Consider the following 25,144-nt stretch of genomic DNA (forward strand, 5'->3'; position numbering starts at 1 on the left):
GTTGTTGCTACCCATAACACAGATCCAATAACAAAGACTCACCTATTCCCAAATGTCAGCCAAGGTACCAAGTCCAAGAAACCTGATATAAAATTAGCAGCTCTGTGTGTGTGTGTGTGTGTGTGTATACACACGCATGCACCTGCCTGTCTGTGTATTTGTGCGTCTATGATGTATAGTATCTACGGGCATCTGTGCAGTTTACCTGCTTAGGATTATTCTTTTTAGTTTTAAATTAACTTTTATAAACACACACACATACCAGGCAGTCACGGACTTGATTCCCATTCTGTACTCATTTTTACTTTCTCTGAACTGCAACATGGCTTCTACATATTCTGTTCTTACAGTTCTAGTCTGTTCCCTGAGGAGGGTTTCACACAATGGCCCAGTGTATTAGTTACTCATCTGCTGCTGTGATAAAACGCCACAACCAAGGCAACTTGCAGAAGAAGGAGTTTATTTGGGATGTGGCTTCAGAGGATTGAGAGTCCACCACCTCAGGGAGGCAAGGCAGCAAGCAGCAGGCGTGGTAGCAGGGGCAGGAAGCTGAGAGCTCTTCAATTGCAAACAGGAAGCAGGGCAGGAAGCTGAGAGCTCTTCAATTGCAAACAGGAAGCAGGGAGAGGGAACTGGAAGTGGAAAGGAGCTATAATCTGAAATCCTGCCCCCAGAGCTGAGTTCCCAACAGCAAGACCCAACCTTCCCAAATAGCACCACCCACTGACAACCCAGCACTAAGATTCCCTGTGGGGGACATTTCCTTTTCAAGCCAACACATCTAGAGAAGCCTAGAATACACTGCAAAGCTCAGGCCTTAAGAACATTAGAATTACAAGTGTGAGCTACTGTTCCTGGTTCAAACAAATACATTTTTGGAAAAAAAAAAAAAAAAAGGCACTTCCCTCCTCAGGATCTTAGCAAATGATCACCTAAAATTTTAAGTTGTCTTAATATTATTTATTTATTTTGAGACAGAATCTCACTATGTACCCTGGCTGGCTTAGAACTCATGAAGAGCTGTCTGCTTTTGTTTTCCTGAGTGCTGGGATAAAGGGTGTGCACCCCCATGCCCACTCAGAATACTGTCATTTGATCAGTGTTTTCAAATTTTAGTTGTATTTTATTTTGCTTTTAATTTATTTTTTGTTTATCTTTTTTCTTGACTTGTACTTCACTTTAGTAATATGTGAGGAAGACAGTCTTTCTTTTTTTTTTTTTTTTTTTTTTTTTTTTTTTTTTTTTTTTAGACAGGGTTTCTGTGTAGCCTCAGCTGTCCTAGAACTCACTGCAGAGATCCACCTGCCCTGCCTCCTGAGTACTGGGATTAAAGACTTGTGCCACCACCGCCTGAGATGGTCTTGTTTCCTGTTTGTGTATGTAATGTTTGGGTTTGCATGTTTGGATGTTTGGCTTAGAGTAAACATTTTAAAAATAATTTGTTTTTATGTTATGTGCATTGGTGTTTTGCCTTCATGCATGTCTGTGTGAGGGTGTCAGATCTTGGAGTTACAGATAGTTGTGAGCTGCCATGTGGGTGCGGGGAGTTGAACAGGGTCTTCTGGAAGAGCAGTAAGTGCTCTTAACCACCGAATCATCTCTCCAGCCCCTTAGAGTAAAAATTTTAAGCCAGTGGAGAAGCATTTGCCATAATTCTTCTACCTCGAATAGTCTTAGTTTTTCTCAGAGCTAGCCTTTTAATAGATTCTCAGCCAGGTGCGGTGGTGCATACTTTTCATCTCAGCACTGAAGAAGCAGGGGCGGGTCCAGCTTTGTGAGTTCTAGTCCAGCCAGAACTACGTAGTGATGACCTTTCTCAAAAAAAAAAAAAAAACAAAAAACAAAAAACAAAAAACCAACTCATTTTCTGAAGTCACAGTCAGGGCTACATTAGGGGTGAGCGGTCCGCAAATTTGTAGATCTTTTTTGGTTTTTTTTGTTTTTTTTTTCCGAGACAGGGTTTCTCTGTATTGCTTTGGAGGTTGTCCTAGAACTTGCTCTGCAGACCAGGCTGGCTTCGAACTCACAGAGATCCAATTGCCTCTGCCTCCTGAGTACTGGGATTAAAGTCATGCGCCACCCGGCTAAATGTGTAGATCTTTACTTTGCCCCATGTTCTATAGAAGTTACTTGTGCTTAAAACAGAAGTAGCCTTTAGGACAGTAAGGGTAAGTTGGTTGCATCCTTATGTAAATGTGCATTATTTCCAAGGTCTCATGAAGTCACTGCTTGTCTATTGTTTTATGTGCTGGGTTGTATGGGTATGACTGAAGAGCTTTTGTGTGTGATTACCTCTCACTTTTAGTCTGAGGGTTTCACTGAGTTCTTTTTTATTGAGGGATTAGGAAGAGCATAGAAAGTGTCTGTTGTAATGATTTGCTGTCTAGTAACATAGCTGGAGCTGGCTGGCCTCTGTAAATGCCTGTAAATGCAGGTTTATTGTGCAGGTTCTCTGAGTCCAGGACTGAAAAGCTGACCCGGAGACTCTTAATATGTCTCTAACTGCCATCTAGATGAATCACCTACGCTTTAGTGTCTGGGTATCCGGAACTTTGTGAATGTAACGCCTGTCGTGTGGTCTTTTCTTTTAAACAGGGGGAAGTGCAGCGTTGCCCTGCTGAATGAGACGGAGTCGGTGCTGTCCTACCTTGACAAAGAGGTAAATCACAGTCCTTTTCTCCCCATTACTTCATGCGAAGCCCTTACCTGGACTTTCTTTCCTTTTGTGCCTGAGTGTTACTGTGTCATTCCAGAAAGAAGACAAAGACTGGAGTGCTTTTGGGCAATTGCATTGTTCTGGCTGAAGGCAGAGTTAGCAAAAGTGGTAGCTCTTTGTCACTTGCCAGCGAGAGGCTTCTCGAAGTTACATGCAGCTCAGGGTGCAGATGAGGGTGTTCCTCTCTGATGCTCATTCCTTCCTTCTGTGCTCTGTTTTTGAATAAATGCCTCCCATGCTGGTGGCTCTGCAGAATTTGTAAGAACAGGCAGCCAGGCCAGTGTGCTTATTAACTCTAGGGAACTGGACACTTTTTGTTTGTTTTTATTTAAAAATCAATTTATTAGTGTGTGTGTGTGTGTGTGTGTGTGTGTTGTGTGTGTGTGTGTGTGTGTACCTGCCCACATGCACACATATGTGAGGGTAGGGAGCGGACACAGATGCTACTGTGTGTATATGGGGGTCAGAGGACAACTTGGTGCAGTCATTTCTCTCCTTTACCCTTTTATGTGGGTTCGAGGGATCAAACTCAGTTGGGCAGTCTTAGGCTGTAAGCGACTTTACCCTTTGAGCCTTCTTGCAGACCCTACTGAGCTTTTGAAGCTATCGGTGGCGTAGGTTGGTGGTAATTGTATGTTTATTTATTCTTTGTCTCTCATTATACACATGACTATGCATTGCAATTTAAAAGAGAATGACAGAATTATAATAGTAATTATATGGGATTTGTATAGTGGTATTAACAAACACATGTAAGGTGGCTGGAGAGATGGCTCAGTGGTTAAGAGCATTTGATGCTCTTGCAAAGGACCTGGATTTAATTCTCAGCACCCGCATGGTGGCTCACATGCATCTGTAATTCCAGAGTCAGGAGATCTGGTGCCCTCTCCTGGCCTCTGTGGGCTCCATGTGCGGATGTGATACACAGGCATATGTTATGATAAATCTTTCCACCACCGGATTGAGTTCTGCTCACTGGGTTAGGGCCCCAAATAATATACAGATACTTCTATTAGGTACAAATGTTGTTTGGCCAATGACTAGGATTTCTCATCTGTTAGCTCAGTCTTAATTATCATAAATCTATATATTTTATAAGACTTATCTTATTTAGGATGCCTTCCATTGGTGTCCTCATCCTGGGATCACATGCTGACTCTGGAGGAAGAGAGAAGGGGCCCATTTCCTTCTTGCCCTTGTTTATATATGAGTCTCCCTGCCATGTCACTTCCTGCGGATTACCACTTCTTTACTACATTTCCCAGAATCCTCCTTGACTCCTAGTTGTGCCTAGCTTGCTGCCTCATTGGCCAAACAGTACTTTATTTATCTTCCAATAAGACAAACACATACACAGAAGCACTTCCCCCATCATCTCCTCTTTTCTGTCTAAATAAAAAGGATAACTTATCTTTTATAATAACTGAAGGAAATTATAACCGTAACTATCTGTCTTCAACTCTATCAAAGACCACAGAAGGATAATATATAAACTCTAGAATTGACAGAGACATCTCGCTACCTGGACAGTCATCCAAAGTTCCTCTGTAACGTTGGGGCATCCATCTTCAGCCTATAGGCCACAGTGTGTCTGGCACATGTCTCCATTTCAGCAGGAACCCTTCAGTACTGTCTTGTTTTGTAAGTTCAGCAGTCACTTTCTTGTGGGCTCTGCATGTTCAGTTTATACAGCAACAAACAGTCCAGGCAAGAGCAGTTTCTTGCCCAAATGGCTAATCTGTCATGTTGAAAGCAAATCCATAACGAGTTTCTTCGATGCCCATCATCCTTTCTGGTGTAATTGGTGTGCCAGGAGCAGTTGTGTCTCACTGCTAAGAAAACCCTAAACCATTTAAATGTCATATTTCTGTAGGTCTTTGAAAGGTTTGAAGAATACCTATCCATCTCAAATACATCTCTGTATATCTAGAAAACCTAACTAACCTAATTATAAGTTCTGACTGCTATAGGTGACTATATAACCTGTATTTAATTATGTATATCATTTTAAAAGATCTGTATAAACACAATACCTAAACAAGAGGAGACATGTACATATCACAAAATTGACCTTAAAGTTGTATCAATAAATGAAAATCCATACCAGTGCAAAGTATTCATTCCTATATCCTATCACCCCCCTTTTTTAAATTGTTAGTTTAAATAATTAATTAGTTAGATTTTTAAAAAAAGGCTGAAGATGGATGCCCCAATGTTACAGAGGAACTTTGGATGATGTCCAGGTAGCAAGATGTCTCTGTCAAAAGAGAGATTGACTATGCTTATTACCATTTATAACCAACCCCATTTAAATGAAAACAAACATTTATAAACAATATTTGGGAATTTGGGCATCATTCATTCCAAACTGCTTCCTACTGATTGGGGGCAATGTCCATACCATGGGGATCATGATAAAACACAGAAATCCTGGCTGTAATCATCTATGGCTGCATCATCTCAGCTGTTTTGGATGTAGGATCAGTTGGGCCGCTGCTTCAGGGGGTCTTGTTTGATCAAACCATATTAGTCTGGAAGGAATCCACAGCTTTTCATTTTCTGTGGAAACAAGCAAAAACTTTTTTTCCCAAGTAGGCCGTCCTTAGACTTAAATTTTGAAGTCAAAGCATTTTTAAACTGTATAAGTTGGATTAATTTAGCAGTACTTATAATCAAATGTATTTTAGCAGCTGTAACTCTTTCCTTGGCAATCAAACAATTTAAAGACAACAATATAGCATATAGTATCCAGACTCTCTGTATATTTTTCATCTTTAGATGGCTTTTTTATTACTCTATTTTTACTTTCTTTTGTTTCTTTTTTCCTTAGACTGGGTGGAAATCCACCTGCCTCTGCTTTTGGAGTGCTGGGATTAAAGGTGTGCGCCACCACACCCAGCTACTCTAGTTCCTCCTGTTACTTTTTCTCTCACAAGCCTACATATATTTTAAAATGCAGTGTAAACCTTTAGAGGTTTTTCTTTATCTGGATCCGTCTTTATCATCTCGGTAGTGCCGATTCCAAGAGCTCAGGGACGGCGCAAGCATATGGAAGCTGCTCTGATGCCTCTCAGCGGCCTGACAGGGCTGGCTGCAGCGGCAGGTTTCCCTCTTCCTCTGGGAACCTTGGGGCATGGGGTCATCCCACTTCTGACACCATTCTGTTATGATAAATCTTTCCGTCACCTGCTTGAGGCATACATGCAGGCAAACACTAATAGACATAAAAGAGAAACAAATAAATCTTAAAAAAAAAAGAATAACTACATGCAAATTCCACTTGTATATTTAGTCAATATGCTAGGTTTTTGTTTGTTTCTTTATTGTTTCTGAGACGGTCTTACCATATATCCCTAGCTGGCTTGGAACTCAAAGAGATCCACCTGCCTCTGTCTCCTGAGTCCTGGGACTAAAGACGTGAGTGTGCCACCATGTTCCAGCTTCATTTTATTTTTGAAATAGGGTTTTTCTGTGTAGCTCAGATTCGCCTGAAAAAACTCCTCCTGCTTCAGCCTCCCTGCTAGTCATCCCAGCAAGCTTCTCAGAACTCAGAACTCAGAGGAGTTAATGGCTTTCTCTTATACTAAAACAAATTGTAAAATGTTATATTCTTCTTAAAGTTATTTGTTTTGGTTTTATGTAATTTTGTGCTATTGCAATGATAACAGTATGTTCTCCTTGAAGATTTATTAATTTGTTCACTAAAATAAAATTTTGTATACTCAGAAGTTAAAGTTACAATTTTCATTTTTGTGATATTGATTTGATTGCTTTATAAAACGTAGAAGGAATTCAGCTTATTTAGGTGTTTTTTGTCATTTTTGTTTTCCAGGATGCCTTCTTCTACTCATTGGTGTATGACCCTTCAGTGAAGACATTATTAGCCGACAAAGGTGAAATCAGAGTGGGCCCAAAGTATCAGGCTGACATTCCAGACATGCTACCGGAAGGTGGGTGCTTTAGCTTTAAGTCCATGGAAGCTGATGTCTTAAAACATGAAGGTTCTTGTCCTTAGGAAAGAAGAATGTAAAGGGAGAGTCTAACAGTTTGAGCCTTCTTATTTTAGAAGCATAGTAAGCATCAGAGAATAATATACACACTAGTTTACTCCTTTATGACTTCACATTTGTTTTCATGGATGTTTTTGGTGTGTGTGTGTGTGTGTGTGTGTGTGTGTGTGTGTGTGTGTGTTTCACACATGTATGTATGTGAGTGTGAGATGCGGTAGGCCAGGGGTCAACATTATCTCTTTATCTTTCTGTCAGGGTCTTTAACTGAGCTGGAGCCTGCTAATTTCACTGGAGTGGCTGGCCAGCAAGTGCCAGGGATCACCCCATGCCTCCTCCTCAGCACTGCATTGCATGTGTGCACTGCTGTGCCCAACTCCTGTTTTTATGTGGGTGCTTCTGTTTATGTGGCTAGCACTTACCCCAGTGAGCCATCTCGTAGGCTCTATGGCTGTTTTTAGCTTTATACTGTTAGTGAGTGCTGTGACTGGTGTGGTGGCCCATGCCTTTAAGTACTTGGGAGGTAGAGACAGGCTGATCTGTGTTAATTTGAGGATAGCCTGGTCTACAAGTGAGTTCCAGGCCAGCCTAGACAAGGCTACATAGACCCTGTCTTAAAAAACAACAAAAACAAAAAAGTTAAAAAAAAACAAACCTCGTTAGTGTTGTTGAATTTTGATTTAATTGTGTGATTCATATTCATTCATATTCTTCCTCTCATTCTCTGTATTCCCATCCCCCACCCCACTTTGGAGGATCAGGCTTTGTTGTTGTTTGTTTTTGTTGTTTGTGGGATATTTTTGTTTGTTTTTCAAGACAGGGTTTCTCTGTGTAGTTGGCTGTTCTAGAACTCACTGTAGACCAGGCTGACCTCAAACTCACAGAGATCTGCCTGCCTCTGCCTCCAGGTGCTGGGATTAAAGATATGTGCCACCACTGCCCAGCAAGAACCTTCTTTCTGTTAGGGGAGAGGACCTTAAGCATTAACAACAGATGTCTAAGGTGATGAACATGAGTCTGGGTGTGTGCTTGTAAACCCAGCCCTTGGGAGGCTGAAGCAAGAGGGTTGTGGGTTCCATCCTGGGTTATATGGCAAAACTGTGTTTTGAAAAATAAATCAACAGACACAAGTCTGAAACAAACCGAGACATTGCCACCACACAGCAGTGTAGACAGTGGAGTACCTGGCTGCAGGACCAATGAACATTAGAAAGTGGTGTATTTGAGAACGGTATTCAGGACTCTCTGCAGTTCCAGCTCTCTGAGCCGGCTGGCAATCTCCAGAGAGTGCCTTTTGACCAGTGCCAGATCATAATTTGCATGGAATGGGAGGCAGACCTGGAGTAATATCCTGGGTAGGTGGTAGCAGCAGCTGACCAGAATCTGGTAACAGGTTTCCTTTCTTTGTGAACATGTCCTGATGGACTCTAGAAGACAGTTGCGGTGCTTTAGGATTCACTTAAGACTCACCATCCCTTAGCAAACACTTCAGATCTGGAATAATGAGTACATAGTGTGAACATTTGATTTTAAATATTTGATTTGATTTTAAATATTAAATTAAATTCAAATAGACTACCTGTTGAAATTAGAAATAAAGAAGAAAAGAGGTGGATGAGACATGTTAGACATATTAAGCACTTTATTATAGGCCCCGCAGAGAAGAGAAACAGGGTAAATGGCTGCCCGCCATGGCTGGTCGCCATAGAGAGAGAGAGAGACAGAGAGACAGAGAGAAGAGCAGAAGCAGAGAGAGAAGTGTAGAGAGAGCGTAAATGGGCAGGAATTAAAGGGGTCCTCTGCACCTTCGTGCAGACTTAGTTCCCATGGAACCCTGGGCTGACCAGGGTATTGCCTGTTCCGCCAGGTAACAGGGGAAGGCCAGCATTGTTATGTTTTTGTTTAAATTAGATATAAAGAAAAAGAGGAAAAGAGGTGGATGAGACATGTTAACCAGTTTATTATTAGGCACAGCAGAGTATGGAGACTAAAGAGAGAAGAGGAACAGGGGTAATGGCTGACCGCCATGGAGGCAGAGAGAGTACGTAGGTGAGAGAGAGCAAAGCAGCAGCAGCAGAGAGTAGAGAGCGAGTGTAGAGAGAGAGCAGCAGGCAAGTTGAACTTTTAAAGGGAAGACTATGCATGCGCCCTGAGGTTCCATGCCCGAGGGCATGCGTGGTGGGTGATGTGGTGCTGGCACTTCCCTGTGTGTGCCCTGACTGTTGTCAGGGGGTGGGGTCTGTCTCTTAAAGAGGCAGAGCCGATCAGCATTAAGGCCTGAACCTTTCAAGCATAATGCCTGAACCTTTCACTATCTAGTGTGACTATACCATGGAAAAATAGGAAGTCATGTAGGAAATTTAGAATTATAATTTAAATGTATTATAACACTAGAATTTGAAGAAAGAAGTCTATTCTATAGATGATATTTTAAACTGTTAATTGGTTAAACTAAGATGGACCCTGGATGCTGAGATTTTGGTAAAATGTAGGTAATGGGTTCTAATTATAGCCTTGGGAAATAGTTCCACCCATCTGACCTTTTCTTTCTCTTTAAAGAAAGAGTATGTGGGCCGGGCAGTGGTGGTACACTCTGTTAATCCCATAAGAGGCAGGTTCTCTGTGAGTTCAAGGCCAGTCTGGTCTACAGAATGAATTCCAGAACAGCCAGGGCTATATAGAGAAACCCCATCTCAGAAAACCAGAAAGAAAAGAAGAAAGAAAGAAGGAAGGAAGGAAGGAAGGAAGGAAGGAAGGAAGGAAGGAAGGAAGAATGTGGGTGTGCCTTTGTCATTGTGATGAGTGGATGTTTTACCGTCAGCAGCAGACTGTGAGTTTTGGGGGCGGGGGGCTTCTCTTTTGAGGGCTAAATAACTAATTGTGCATATTATGTGTTTTAGAAACAAGATTGGCTCACCTGTAGTCATGAAACAGTTAACTATCAGCGGATAGTGTAGAACAGTGTCCTACCTATGGGCTTCCCGAAGTGCTGGGTGAGCTTAGGAGAAGCTAGGGTTTCCGGAGGAGCACCTCCATCCAGCACAAGCCTCCAGGAGGCTGGTTTTGTGGCTCCAGAATCTGGAATCTGTTGCACTGCTCTGCTATGGAAGAGCCACCTGGGCAGCTTAGTTTTGCAAAAGGGAAAACACTCCTGCACCTTGGATTCGGTTTTTAATTCCACTGAAACTCTGTGCCAGAATCTCCATCTCATTGGCCTCTAGAGGTGGTGGTTTAAGGAGATAAAGATCAACAGACCTTTTTGCTCCGTGCAAATGTCAGTGGAGCTTTCATTTAGGCAATGTTTCAGTTATGGCCCTTACGGTTTGCTCCTTTAAATGCACTGAGGACAGTTCCCTAGGTTTTAATAGTTCTATTTCCCAATAAACCTTGTAATTGTCTTCTCTCACCCTCTCTTTCTCTGATGATGCTCAACCGATGAACTAACTCCACCCCCAGCTCAACCGTGTTGTTTGCAATGACTAATTTTGTAGATGCAGATCTCTCAGCACTGTGTTAGGAATCTCATGCTGGGAACAGGAAAAAGCTGAACCCTGGTGCCAGCTTGGCATCCTAGTCTCCAGAAAAGAGACTTCACAGTTTCTTTTTGTTTGTTTGTTTTTTAGTTTTTTGGTTTTTTCGAGACAGGGTTTCTCTGTGTAGCTTTGGAGCCTATCCTGGCACTCGCTCTGGAGACCAGGCTAGCCTCACAGAGATCCACCGGCCTCTGCCTCCCGAGTGCTGGGATTAAAGGCATGCACCACCAACACCCGGCCACAGTTGTTTTAAAACGTTTGTTTGGTTTTGTTTTTTTGAGCAGGATCTCACTATGTAGACCTAGCTGGCTTGGAGCTTATTTTGCAGAGCAGCCTGGCCTGGAACTCACAGAGTCCACTTGCTCCTGCCTGCCCAGTGCTGGGATTAACGGTTTGTACCACCATGCCCAGACTCATACAGTTTTTAACTCATTTGACTGCCTTGCAGGAGAGACTGGAACAGAGTCAGTGATGGGCAGGGCACACCTTAGTCAAGGTGTGAAGGAGGGGGAAATTGAGTTCACTGAACCCAAGATAAATGATAAATGGGTGTTTTATTAGGGAACAACGTACACAGATGATAGTAAAGAACCGCCGCAGCCTTCCTGTTCCAGAAGATGCAGTCTCTGCCCTCCTGATCTGATTCGAGCCCTATGCTCCACTCTTTCCGGTTCTGTCCCTAACTGAAGCCACGCCCAAAGGGGAGTGGCCATTAACAAATTCACTGGCAAGGCTAGATGCCACTCTAAAGCTAAGCTTAGTTGTGCTTAGCTGCGGCCCTCTACTTAAACCAGCATCCCTGGTCAGGACCACGAAGATGGACTTGGAGGGGTGCTGACTGTCTGCCCTTCCTCCCTTCATGGTCACATTGAATAGTCTTCCTTTAAATTTGAGTATAAGCAGATATACACTGCAGACATACAGAAAAGTAATTATCAACAACAGGACAAGTTTGTCCCCTAGGGGACATTAGGCAATGTATAAACATTTTTGTCATATTGGGGAAGAACGTAGGTAGGTGATATTCTATAGGCACACCTTAGATAAAGTCCCCTAATGCTGCCAAACATGGGACAATGCGCAGAATGTATTCAGCCCCAAGTGTCAAATGTCTAGCTTGAGAAAACCTGCTATAATGGCTTCTTGGGATGCTATAAGTGTTCAGTTAGTGTCAGTTATTATTTATATGATAATAGTACTTAAATTTTCAAATGGATTGATTTTTGCTCTAGTATATTTCTTAATTTTTGAGATAGGGTCTCATGTAGCTTAGGATGGCCTCTTCCTACCTTCATCTCCCAAGAGCTGGCAAAACCACCAAGCCTGGATTTATGTGGTACTGGGGCTGGAACCCAGGGCTTGGGGCATGTTAGCAAGCTGTGCCCCAGTCCCTGTTTCTGTACTTAATCCACTTGTTTCTTTTTGTGGTCTTGGGGATCAAACTGAGCTCAACATTGCTTGGTTCACTGTTGCGCTGTACTAGAATCCCATTCAGAGTTAATCCTATTTCTTATTAGCTTAATAGTATTTGACGTGTAGATTAATGAAATAAACTCCTAAAATTAAGTTCTCATAAATTTATCCTATGCGAGAATTGTGCTAAAATTCTATCAGAAAGACTCAACACGCCACTGTTTGTTTATTCAAATCATCTTTCCTTTGGAAGTTCTAATAATTATATAAATATACTGCCAATGTTATTTGTATTTCTTATTTTCATTGTCACAGTGAATGTGAATTTTCTGTTATATTATAGTTTCTTTGGAATTTCACTGAGCTTTTTATATTCATATTTATGATGCTATTCTAGTAACTTATTATTCCTTTGATTCATATCCCACTATATCATCCAGAGGTTTTGGAGCAATATTCAACAAAAATGGTGATAAATGGCATCCTTGGGCGTTTCTGATTTAAATATAACGTAAAAATTGCCAGTCAGTGGCAGCTGGTACAACTAAGATGAATTTTAGTTAGGAAGCAGATATTTCCAATTGTCAAGGAAAGGGCTTCTAGGATGTATGGTACAGCCTTGGTCTTTCCAGCTTGGAGTGCCGCTGGGTGCTTGTCTGGCATATACTGAAGAAATGGTTGTCTGTTAAAGCACATTTCTGGATCTGTGTTTCTCCAGCTTTATGTGAAAAAAAGAAGTGGGAAGCTATACAGTCTTGTAATTAGTTTTCTGTTGTTGGGATGGTGCCTCATTGTGTTGTCCTTGCTGACCTGGAACTTGTGTCCCTTCTCCAGTGTCTACCGCCAAGTGGGATTATAGGCATGCATGAGGACACCTGGCGGGGGTGGGGGTGGGGGTGGGGGTTCTCAGGAGATGTCAGCTGATGCTGATGTTGCTGGTGTTGATTCTGGTGCTGATACTCATGCATGCCACAGTGTTGGTTTGCTGGTATCACCATCTCTGCACACCTGCCGTCAAAGGATGCACCCAGATGTAACCACTGTTTACTTGACATTTGAGCGTTTCCTACGCATTAGTTGCCATGGTCATCAGCCATATGCCAAGGGTGGATAACAGCGCCCTCTTCCCTTTGTTTTTTGTGCAGGAGACTCAGATGAGAGGGAACAATCAAAATTGGAAGTTAAAGTTTGGGATCCCAATAGTCCACTTACAGATCGACAGATTGACCAGTTTTTAGTTGTAGCCCGGTGAGTATGCCATTATCCAGTCAAGTCTTTTCATGAAACAACTAATTAGTTAATTAATTAGTTCCTTTTTTTTAAAAAAAATGTGATTTTATATGTGTGGGTATTTACCTGAATGTATGTATATGTACTATATGTGTGCCTGTTGCTTTTGAAGAACAGATGAGGGGATTGCAGCTCCTGAAACTAGAGTTACAGATAATTGTGCCCTACCACGTGGGTGCTGAGAACAAAGCCAAGGTCCTCAGTGAGAGTGGCAATTTCTGCAGCCCCTATTCCGTCCCTCCCTCCCTCTCTCCCTCCATCCCCCTCCCTCCTTTTTATTTTTTTTTTAGTCAGTCTCACTGTGTAGCCCTGCTAGTTTTGAACTTCCGGAGATCCAGTGCCTTGGCTTTCTGAGGACTGGAATTAAAGATGTGTGCCCTCATGTCTGGTGTATATACTTTCTTCACATGCCAGCCCCCCACCCCACTGGTTGAATTTTTCTAGACCTGTGAGAAAACCCAATGTCTAGTTAACATTGTCCGCTAAGTAATGTGATTTACTATTGTTAATTTGTTATAAGTGAAAAGGTTTAATTTTAATTAAGAAGTGGAAGCAAGGGCTGGGGTGGAGTACTTGCTTGCCTGGCCTGTACAGCATCCCAGCTCTAATCCTCAGCACTGCTGAAAGCCTGAGCCAGCAACGGTAACAAAAAGGATAGGCTTAGCATAAATGAATACTATGTATATGTTTTATTAAAAGTAGAGCCCAAGGAAGAAAGTGCACACCTTCTTGGACATTGCTGTTCAAATGTGTCATTCAGTCCAGGGGTTGCAGCACACACCTGTAATCCCAGTACTTGGGAGGTAAAGGCAGAGAGATCAGGAATTCAGAACTAGCCTGGGATCATGGTGAATTTGAGGGTAGCCTGGGCTACCAGAGACTGTCTAAAAACAAAAACAAAAACAAAATAAGTCCAAATGAAGGTGAGAGGGAGAAGAGGGTAGAGGCCATGTGAGGCTGTGTAAGAAGGAGACCACTGCTTGCACAAGGCTTCCCCGGAAGGCTTCCCCGGAAGGCTTCGTTGCCTTGCTTTTCCACCTGGCTTTTTCCTTAAGCAATAAGTAGGGGCAGGATTTTATTTTTATTTCCTCAGTTATAAAAGTAAATGAGGCTTGTGGGGAAAACTGGCACAAAAGAGAAAGTGAATGAGATTAACATGGTAGATAAATTAGGAAAAGCCCTCAATGGACACCAGCAATCAACTGATGAATGAATGAGTTATAATCATACACAGTATGATAGTACTTTATATCCATTAAAATGAGAGAATTTGAATTTGTGTAACAAAGATAAATCCTCAAATATTGAATGAAGGTCCACAAAGTATGATTGTTTATGTGTTTATACTGTGTTCATTTATTTGAAAAGACCATGTAGTGTGCAAACTGTTTTTATTTCATTAATGGATATATTGTGCATTATGGCTATAAGAGACTGCAACCAAGTTTATAATGTTTACTTTTTTACATGAATCAGATATGGCAAAATATTGAATCAGTTTAACCGAAATAATAGGTGGAAGGGTCTCTGTGATAGTCTCTTATTTTCTGTTGAAATAGTCCTAGACTGTCTTCAGACACCCTTGTTTATAAGGACAGTCATTGTGGAAGGTCACACTCAAACTGTGGCCAGACAATTAGGGTTCAGAGCCTTAGTTAGGGTTTTTATGGTGGAAAGACACCATGACCACAGCAACTCTTTTTGTTTGTTTTTTGTTTTTTGTTTTTTTTGAGACAAGGTTTCTCTGTGGCTTTGGAGGCTGTCCTGGAACTAGCTTTTGTAGTCCAGGCTGGTCTGGAACTCACAGAGGTCTGCCTGCCTCTGCCTCCCCAGTGCTGGGATTAAAGTCAAGCGCCACTACTGCCTGGCCTCACAGCCACTCTTATAAGGAAAACATTTAATTGCACTGGCTGAAAGTTTCAGAGGTTTAGTCTCTTATCATCATGACAGGCAGCATGGCAGTATGCAGGCAAATATGGTGCTGGAGGAATAGCTGAGAGTTCTACGTCTTGCAGGCAACAGGAAGTTGTCAGAAACACTGGATGGTACATTGAGTATAGGAAACCTCAAAGCCTACCCCCACAGTGACACACTTCCTCCAATAAGGTCATACCCACTCAACAAAGCCACGCCTCCTAATAGTTCCACTCCCTATGAGATTATTGGGGCCTATTACATTCAAACTAGCACAGCCTCTATGCTTACAGCGGGATGATTGGATGGAGTTATTAGGTGTATATTGCCAGGGCAGCAGACGTCCAATAGAGCAGGAGGCTGAAAAGTAGGAAGAAGCAATGAGCCAGGGATATGGCGCTGGCCATATGCTCAGGAAAGTCCCTGCATGGTGGGTTGTTGGGGAGACCTGCAGTTTTCCAATTTGATTTGCATTCTGATCTTTTTTTCTTTCTCAGACTATAGTTTGCTGTCCACATTTATGAAACCTGAATGAGGGTGTCTTTTTATAACAACTACTTTAAAACGTTTAATTACACAGACAAAATCCCCAAAATACTGAATCTAAATACACATTAAAACCAATTATTTTTAGGGTTTTTTGTTTGTTTGTTTATTTTTTTAAACAGGGCCTCATTCTCTATAGCAAAACTGACCTCAAACTTGTACCAATCCCCCTGTCTCAGCTTCCTGGATACTATGAATACAGGTGTTAGACATCATGCCCAGTGCCTATCTCAATCACATTATTGCGGTTGTTAACACACACACATACACGCACGCACGCACGCACGCACGCACACACGCACACACACACATACCACCACCCTCTTACTTTGAAGTGCTGGTACATGGTCTCAGTTATACTCGCCAAGCCGTGCAGTTCTGAAGTGCTGTAGTTGGTAAAGGTATGGAACAGTGGGCGTTGTCTTGTCCACCTGGTGGGACTATCAACTGGTACAGCTGCTTTGAAAACCTGTTTGCTCTTGTCTTCCACACATCCTGTAAGGGTTACTGCTAACATCACACTCAGGAGAAAAGCATCCTGGGGACTGGAAGATGTACATGCAAATGGCTTTAATAGCAGCAGCTACAACCTGGCCTAGAGATGGGGTGAGGAAACAGAAGAGAATACCATTTCAGAGGATAATATCTCCAGCTAACAACTTAGATGGATTAAACGAGAGAGAGAGAGAGAGAGAGAGAGAGAGAGAGAGAGAGAGAGAGAGAGAGAGAGAATTGTGCATTCAGGTGTGGGGCCTATAATAGATTTGTAATCCAGTGCTTCGCAGCGCAAGGCCAAGAATTTTGAGTTTGATAGCAGTCAGAGGGAGAGAGAGAGAGAGAGAGAGAGAGAGAGAGAGAGAGAGAGAGAGAGAGAGAGAGAGAGAGAGAGAAGAATTGTGCATTCAGGTGTGGGGCCTATAATAGATTTGTAATCCAGTGCTTGGCAGCGCAAGGCCAAGAATTTTGAGTTTGATAGTAGTCAGGGCTACATAGTTCTAAGCCAACCTGGGCTACAAAACAGCAGCAGCAAGTCTACTGTGTGTGGTTTCATGTCAGCAAAACTAATCTGTGGTCTTAGTATCCTGGTGGTGTCAGTCAGGAGTGAAGGCACACACCTATAATCCCAGCACTTGGGAAGCCTAGGTGACGTCACAGGCAAGCTTCAGCTCCCTAGCGAGACACTGTCATGGTGTGATTTTTGTTTTTGTAGTTGTTAGCTTTTGTTGTTTGTTTTGTATGAAACAGGGTCTCACTATATAACCATGACTGGCCTGGAACCCACAGAGATCCTCCTTCCTCGACCTCCTGGGTTGATGATGTGGATTGCCACACTCAGCTGTGGCTTTGTTTTGTTTTGTTTCTTAGAATAGGAAGATGGTTCCTTTTGGGACAAAGTGTGGGAAGGGTTGGCCACCTTCAGTTTCTTCACTTGGGTGTTGGTTGGACCCTGGACATACTCACTTTGTGAGAACTGAATATCTGTATAATGTGGTAGGGTTTGCTTTTCTTGTACGTAGTAAATATTAAGTAAAATGATATGAGGAAGTCTTTACCAGCTATCCTGTCCAGCAAAGCAGGCAGTCCATGGATCCTGCATTTCTTGGGGTTAAGGTTCCTTGTATACAGAAAGGATCTAGATTATTACAAATGGAATCAGTGCTGTGGAAGTTGCTTCTTTTAGTGATATAGTAAAAACTGTATTATTTTGGGTCTCCACAGGAAGGGGTTTCTATTATAACATTCTGTGTGAAAAATGTTACTGGATTTCACAATTGGTATTTAGAACTTGTTCGGCAGCGGTAGCCAAACTTTCAGCGAATTTCCTTCTCCTATATTTAAGCACATATGAATACCAAATGATGTGTCCGCTGGCATTTTAGATTGTCTTCCCTTTCCTTCTCTGTGACCACACAGGTTTGGTTTTTTTTTTCTTGCTTGAATGATAATTACCTACATATGCTAAAGCGCTTCCCCCTGAGCTTCTTAGAGTCCTGGTTTGTGTTTCAGTTCTGCTTTGGCATCTACATATATGTGATGAGTTGAACGCAAAATTCTTTTATGTTTTGTATGTATCTTACAGAGCTTTAAAGTGATTTCATACAATATCTTTTTTAGTGATTTATTGTTTTTACTCTATTTTATTTTATGTGATTTGGTGTTCTGCCTGTGTGTATGCCAGTGTGAGAGTATCAGATCTCCTGGAGGTGGAGTTACAGGCAGTTGTGAGCTGTCATGTGGATGCTGGAAATTGAACCTGGGTCCTCTGAAAGAGCAGCCAATGCTCTTAACTGCTGAGCCATCACTCTAGCCCCTCAAGCAAAATCTGAAATAATTTTGTATATGAAAAAAATAGCATGGAATTTTTGATTGTGTCATGGAGTTTCAAATTTTTGAAAATTTTACTTTCAGTTAGGATTACTCAGATTGTATTAAATCTTAAAAGAGAAAATGCTTTTCAATTGGTGCTTAATTCTCAAACGTCCAACAACCCTTTTCCTTTCTTTACAGTTTTTTATTTATTACCCCAAAATGTAGTCCTCCTCCATTGTGTCTGCTTTAGTTCCTGCTTCCAGTTAAACTATAAAAGCAGGGGTGGGGAGGCAGGTAGTAAGAGCCCATGCTGCTAATACAGGAATGCATAAACCCAACCCCAGGACCCATAGAGACCGACGGGCATGTGCTAGTGAGCCCAGTGCTGTGAGGCAGATAGGCAGACTCTGGAGTTCCCTAGCTTGCTGTCCTAGATTAGGTTCTAATGTGAACGACTGTCTCACAAATAAGGGGGACAGCTCCTACCACTAACACTGGAACTGACCTCTGCCTTTGCGCCCGCCCACACAAACACACACACACACACACACACACACACACACACACACACCATAAACACACACAGCCTGCTTACTTACACACACACATACACACACGGCCTGTTTACTTACACACACACACACACACACACACACACACACACACACACACACGGCTTTGCACCCCCCTCAAAATAAACACACACCCTATTTACACACACACATTCACACACATACACCCTACTTATATGCAAATTATAAAATGAAAAAATAAAAGTAAAAAGGCAGGTGTGCTTGTTAGTTTTTTGGCAACTTGCTACAAGTTGGGGTCATCTGAGAAGGGGAAACTTAATTGAGAAAATGCCCCTCTTGGATTGACCTGTGTGTAAGTCTAAGGGGTGTTTTCTCGATTAAGATTGATATGGGAAGGCCTAGCCCACTGTGAGTGGTGCCACCCCAGGCAGGTAGTCCTGGGCCATAAGAAAAAAACAAACTGAGAGAGCCAAGGAGAGCAGGCCTGTAAGCAGCACTCCTTCATGGTCTCCATTTCAGTTCCTGCCTCCAGTTTCCTGCCTTGACTGCCCTCGGTGATGGGACTGTGGCCTGGGACATGTGAGCCAGACAAACCTTTCTCTCCCCAAGCTGCATTTGTTCATGGTGTTTATTCCAGCCCTAGAAAGCAAACTAGGACAGAGGGAATGTGTAGCTGAAGTTTCTTTCCAGCCTGGTCCCAAAGCTACTTTGCCCCAAATAAGCACACAGAGACATCTATTAATTTATAAACTGTTGGCTAGGGCTTCTTACTGCCTAGCTCTTTGACTTAATTATTAACCTATTTCTATTAATCTAAGTATTTCCACATGGTCTTGGCTTACCAGAGAAGGGTCTGGACCTGCTACTCCTTCCTCAACTACATGGCGTCTCTGGTGGCCTCTCTCTGCCTTCCTCTCCCCAGCCTTCTTCCTGGTCTGGTAACCCTACATATCTTCCTGCCTGGCCATTGGCCAATCACTGTTTTATTCATCAACCAATAAGAGAAACATATATACAAAAGGACATCCCCCATCAGGGATGGAGAGATGGCTCAGTGGTTAAGAGTGCTTGCTGTTCCTACGGAGGACCCCAGTTCCCAGCACCCACATGGCAGCTCAGTTCCAAGGGATCCAACCTCCCCCTCTGGCATGCTTGAGCAGTGGGTATGCACATGGTGCTCTAACATGCATGTAGGCAAAATATACCATAAAATCTATGTTAACCATTTATTAAAGGAGTAACTTACCGTCCTCATCTGTGTTCGGCTTCCTCAGTGCTGTTGGGACGTTTGCCCGTGCCCTGGATTGCAGCAGCTCCGTGAGACAACCTAGTTTACATATGAGTGCAGCCGCAGCCTCCCGAGACATCACCTTGGTAAGATGCCTTCTGCCACTTTGAGATTATTCTTTTGCTTAATTATAAAACCATTAGAACAGTTCTGTAGACTTGGATCTCTCTGACAGTTGACCCTTGACTACTAAGTTGATTCAGGCTAGCTGGTTGGTTAACTCCTGAGTCACCTCTTGTTTGTGAGCTGGGACCAGGAAGAAGTGCTAAGGAGTAGTTATGGAGTCGGGGGGAAAGTTGTACGGGAGATGTAACTCACTGTTTTGACGTGCTGTTTCTTCTTGCTTTGTGCTTTTCTTTCTTCAGTTACTTGGCTGTAGATCACTTACAGTATTTTATTCTTTTTCATGCATAAGGGATCCTGTTGCTATCACTATTGAGACTATTGCTGTGGTGACTATGTGTTAATTTTGAGGTGAAGTTTTAATAATTTTTAGTGCACATGACATTTTCATATATGTTGTATTTTGCTTTTATCCATGCATTTCACACACACATACCCTGGTGGGGGAAGTCCTTCTGTGTATATGTTTGTCTTATTGGTTGATAACTAAAGCACTGTTGGCCAATATGGAAGCAAGATAGGCGGCACTAGGAGAGAAGGAGGATTCTGGGAAATGTAGTAGTGGAGTCACCATGTGATCCCGGCAAGAGAGGATGTCTTTATAAAAATATAGATTAATGGTTATGGTTGGTACTTAGGACAGAGCTAGCATATAAGAAATCCTAGTCATTGGCCAGCAGCATTGTAACTAACATGACTCTGTGTGTTGTTTGGAGGCCCCAGCGTGGCAGCGGGGCTTGGGTGGCCGGTGGAAAGAATTATCATTACAATACCCTATCATCTCAAAATATATATATATATTTTCATATATATATATATATATATATATATATATATATATGAGACAGGGACTCATGTAGCCAAGGCTGCCTTGAATTCACTATGTAGCCAAGGCTGGCCTTGAACTTACTATGAGGCTGGCTTTGACATTCTGATCCTCCTGCTTCTTCTTCTGCTGGGATTACTTGATTTGTTGTGGGTTTCATTGTTTTTAAATATATTTTTGTATTGTGTGTATAAGTGTGTGGTGCACGTCAGTGTATGTACAAGTCATGGGTTTGGGTGGAGAGGTCAGAGGATAACTTTGACTAGGTGTGACTAAGCCTCACAATCAGCATTACTCTCCCTGTTTGACTGCTATGTAGCTTAGGCTGGCACTGAACTCCCAATCCTCCCATTTTGGCCCCACCACTACTGGGATACTGGCATGCACTATCATGCCAGGCCAGAATGTTGTTTGAAGAAAGTTTGTTGTTTTTTCCATCATTGCCTTAGTCTTTCTTCCAAAATAAATTTGTATTTTGGTTGTTTGCCACTTGAAGAATCTTTTATCATGGAGCCAAGAGTGTGGATATTATAAATATAAATATTTACCTCTGATGGGGAGGGTGTCCTTCTGTATATGTTTCTATTATTGGTTGATGAATAAAACACTGTTTGGCCAATGAGGTAGGAAGATAGGTGGGGCTAGGAGACAAGGAGGATTCTGGGAAAGGTAGATGGAGAGAGCCCGCCAGAAACAGACGACATGTAGCCGACAAAGGTGTAGAAGGTCCAGACAATCTCCAGTCAGCCAAGACCATGTAGAAATTCATAGATTAGTAGTTATGGGTTAATAATTAAGACAGATCTAGTCAAGAAGAAGCCTAGTCATTGGCCAACATTTAATAATTAATATAAGTCTTTGTGTGCTCATTTGGGGCTGAAGCGGTGGCGGGACCTAGGTGGGACAAGAAAAACCGCCAGCAATATACCTCCCAAGTTAGTTTTTAAAAAGAAGATTCTTAAACAATGCTTTATGTGTCTGGGTATTTCATCTGCATGTCTTTCTGTGTGCCACGTTTGTGCAGTGCCCATTGAGGCCAGAAGAGGACATTAGATCCTCTTGAACTGGAGCCACAGAAAGGTGTGTGCTGGGAATCCAACCCGGATCCTCTTGAGATCTTGCTTTGTTGCTCAGGTTTGAGGGGGCCTTGAACTCTGGGCTGTAAAGAACCTCTTACCTCAGCCTCTGTGCCTGGCTCATTCTATTACTCTTATAAACAACACTTTTGCTGTTTCTCATAATTTTGTATTTTAAATTCCACAGCCTCTTTTGTGAATTCCTGCAAAATTATTTTCCACTATAGCTGGTATTGATTGGAGCGCTGATTCACAGGGAACTGCTCCTTTAGAATGTGGCTGCATGCTGCAAAAATCATCTTGCACACCAGGATGGAAATTCTTAACCTCAAATGCAGTCGCAGTGTGATCTGCACTGTTCTTTTTTATGTGATTTTGGGGTTTGGTGGGTGGGTGTGGGTGTGTGTGTGTGTGTGTGTGTGTGTGTGTGTGTGTGTGTGTGTGTGTGTGTCAGAGGGCAGCATTCTGGCATTCCCTCCTTCTCTGTGAGTTCTAGGGATTGATCTCAGGTCATCTGGCTTAGCATCAAGCACTCTACCCCCGAGTCATCTCAGTGTTTCTTTATAGTTTATTTTGTTACTTTGTTTGTCGTTGAACAACTCCATAAGCATTGACTGATAAGCCAAGTCTCCTGGGTGTTTGTAGCAGACTTGAGTTTATCTGAAGCATGCAGCTTTGCCGTCCACCTTCCTCTTGGGTTTCTCTGATCTATGGAGCATCAGCTGTGCCTTCCCGTCTGAGTTCTGGGTGACAATGGTGGCAGAGATGGGATTGAATTGAGCTTCACACATGCTGGGCGTGCCTTCTATCACTGAGTGACACCCAGCCAACAAATGTTTTCTCTTATCATTTTCAGAACCTGGGAAGCCTGTCCCCCAATGTTGCATGCTCTTGCTTTGTAGAAATGAAGTGTTATCTGTAACCAGTCCTTTGTTGTTTAACGCCATTCTTAGGAAATCATGCTTATAAAACTAGGCATGCACTCCTATTACACTCTAGCAGGTTCTCTCTGCCCTGACTGAAGATCTGAGCTTTGTGGCAGTTGGTGGTTGGGGCTGATTTGCCTGGTGGTGGTCTGTAGGGTGGCCACCTGTGTCACTTGTGTAAGCTTGGGAAGCCACAGTGACTTTATGTCCCATTGCTGGTGAACATGCTGCGTGCCTCAAGGGGATTTGCTCAGGAAGAGGGCAGAGTTCAGTATGTGGCTTGTCAGTGAAGGCTCTTCATTATACATATTGTGTGTTATGTAATATCACAGCAGTATATATGCGTTTTCTACTTTTGAGCTGAAGTCTTGCTATGTTATCTGGGGTGACTTGAAACTCTTGGGCTCAAGACAACCATCTTGCCTTAGCTTTCAGAGCCCTCAAGATGTCGGGTGATGCCGCCAAGCCTGGCTGAGGACTATTTATAAAAGATGCACTTTAAAGAGACTGGTTGTATATATCTGTGTGTTTACTAGGAGACCTACTTTTACTTATTATTGTGACATGTGGGTATGTCTATGTTGTGACACTTGTGTGATGTGTGAGTGTGTCTGTGCCTTGACACTTGTGTGACGTAAGTCAGATGACTTCTGATTCTCGGGCCTGCACCCTCATGTGCTCGAATTACAGCTATGTGCCATTACATAACAAGTTTAAGCTTGCCTATCATGTGCCTTTAAGAAGGTGGTCTCATCCTCTTCAGTGTTTCCATCCCTTTGTTTTATTTACTTTCGTTAGTTGTTTGGAAATCATCTTTATATCACAAACATTGTTTTCAAAATTACAGCAATAAATAATTTAAGATAAATAAACTCATGTATTTAGAGACAGTCTTGCAATGTGTCCCTGAATGGCCTGAACTCAGTCTGTAGACTAGACTGGCCTCTGCCTCTGACGTGCTGGGATTAAAGGCGTGCCCCATCACATACACACCATCTCATTACTCCAATAATTTTTTTTTTTGTAAACAGAAGTAGACTTGGAGGCTCAGGCTGTTGTGGGCTGTCGTGGTGAATCATACCATTCTCCTGTTCTACCAGCCTCCCGTTCTACCACCTTCTGCTGCCTTTTCATTAGACGCCTGGGCTGGTGCCTTTCTTGGTTAGATGTTCTTGAAGATGTAGAGTGTGTGTGTGTCTGAGAGGGGGGGAGACACACGGGGGGTAGAGAGACAGACTGAAAGTTAATGCCTTGGCTTTCTGTTTAAACTGCTGAAGCTTCGGGTTCACTTGGACCCTTTAGGTCCTGGGAATCTGGAAATTTGGGTACAAACTGAGGGGACCTGGGGAAAACATCAGTTAGAAGTGTTGACACAAGCTGGTACCCTCTCCCTCTATGCCCCTCACTTGAGGGATGGTCAGCATTATAGTCATACATGCCTTACTATCATTGTGGGAACACTATGCAGGTCTCACACAAAGAAAGATGGCTGTGGAGACACTAGGCAATGGGACCATGGCGCCAGTGTTGTATGTGACATGTATACAGTCTGTCCTGAACTGAAACATTGCCAGGCTGTTGGAACTGGAATTGGTAGAGTGCCAGCCTGCTTCTCCCTCAATTTGTGGTGTTGGCCACAAGGCCACCCCTTGGCGTGTCAGTATTGTTAGTGACCTGTTTGTTGGTTCCCTCATGGAGAAAGAGCACTCTGGCATTACTCTCCTGCCTGGACTCTGAAAACTAAGTAAATTGGGTAGTAGAGCAAAAGGAATTTTTGTGTTGTAGCATTGAAAACCTGGTATACTTCAGGCGATAAGCCCAGGGCACAGAACAGTGAATACATTGCACAAGGATTGCCTCTTTGGATTAGTGACAGGCAGGTCTGGACTGAGGAAGGCTGGCTGTGTTGGGTCAGTGAGAGATGGACTCAGATACCAGGGCAGCTCTGAATGCCTGTAATGCAGTTGATCTTCTAAAAGTGTGCATCTTGCCACTCCCATCCTATGAGCCTGTGGTATCATTTAATTGTATCTATGACAAAATACAAATTCCCATTGTACCTTCCTCTCTCCAGACTCTTGGTGTCCTCTGGACTCCTGTTAGACAGTTTCCTGGCTTTGATTTCTTTTTGTTTGTTTTTTGGTAGAATCTCACTGTGCAGCTCTGGCTGGCCTGGAACTCACAGAAGTCCACCTGCCTTACATTTTCCAAGTGCTGGGTGGGATTAAAAATGTGCACCACCACACCTGGCTTGTCCTTGTCCTGGGCCTTTGTGTGTGATTCTCTCTCTCTCTCTCTCTCTCTCTCTCTCTCTCTCTCTCTCTCTCTCTCTCTCTCCCATCCCTCTTCTTCCATTGAACATTCACTTCTTACATATCAGCTTTTAAAACTAGTCATCATCAAGTGACTGTGTCTGTTTCTCTTCATTGCTGACTCTAGCGCCAAGCGCCAAGCACAGTGCCTGTTACACGCATGAGTTCACTTGAAGTCTGGGACTAAATCTGGTAATTTCCATTTTTGGATAAGACAGGTGAAAAGTTTCTACACCCCAGCTGGGGTAAAGCTTCCACCTTAACAACAGGCCTATTCTTTTGTTTTGCCAAGTTAGCAGGTTTGTTTGTTTTTCAAGACAGGGTTTCTTCA

General features: G+C 42.7%; 1 protein-coding gene across 12 annotated transcripts in view; it reads left to right on the forward strand.

Annotated features, from left to right (window-relative positions):
- Mta3 (metastasis associated 1 family member 3) overlaps nucleotides 1-25,144 on the forward strand; it is a 139,644-nt gene that overhangs the window by 41,382 nt on the left and 73,118 nt on the right. For all 12 annotated transcript variants that reach the window (XR_003485776.2, XM_027417922.2, XM_027417917.2 and 9 more), the window contains exons 5-8: nucleotides 2,596-2,659; nucleotides 6,549-6,666; nucleotides 12,815-12,917; nucleotides 19,537-19,636. Coding sequence is in view for 11 of the 12 variants with exons in the window: in XM_027417922.2 (XP_027273723.1) it covers nucleotides 2,596-2,659; nucleotides 6,549-6,666; nucleotides 12,815-12,917; nucleotides 19,537-19,636 (385 nt within the window). In the remaining variant the exon portion in view is untranslated. The remainder of the gene's footprint in view (nucleotides 1-2,595; nucleotides 2,660-6,548; nucleotides 6,667-12,814; nucleotides 12,918-19,536; nucleotides 19,637-25,144) is intronic.

This window comes from Cricetulus griseus, chromosome 5 (assembly GCF_003668045.3).
Source record: "Cricetulus griseus strain 17A/GY chromosome 5, alternate assembly CriGri-PICRH-1.0, whole genome shotgun sequence".
Classification (NCBI taxonomy): Eukaryota; Metazoa; Chordata; class Mammalia; order Rodentia; family Cricetidae; genus Cricetulus; species Cricetulus griseus.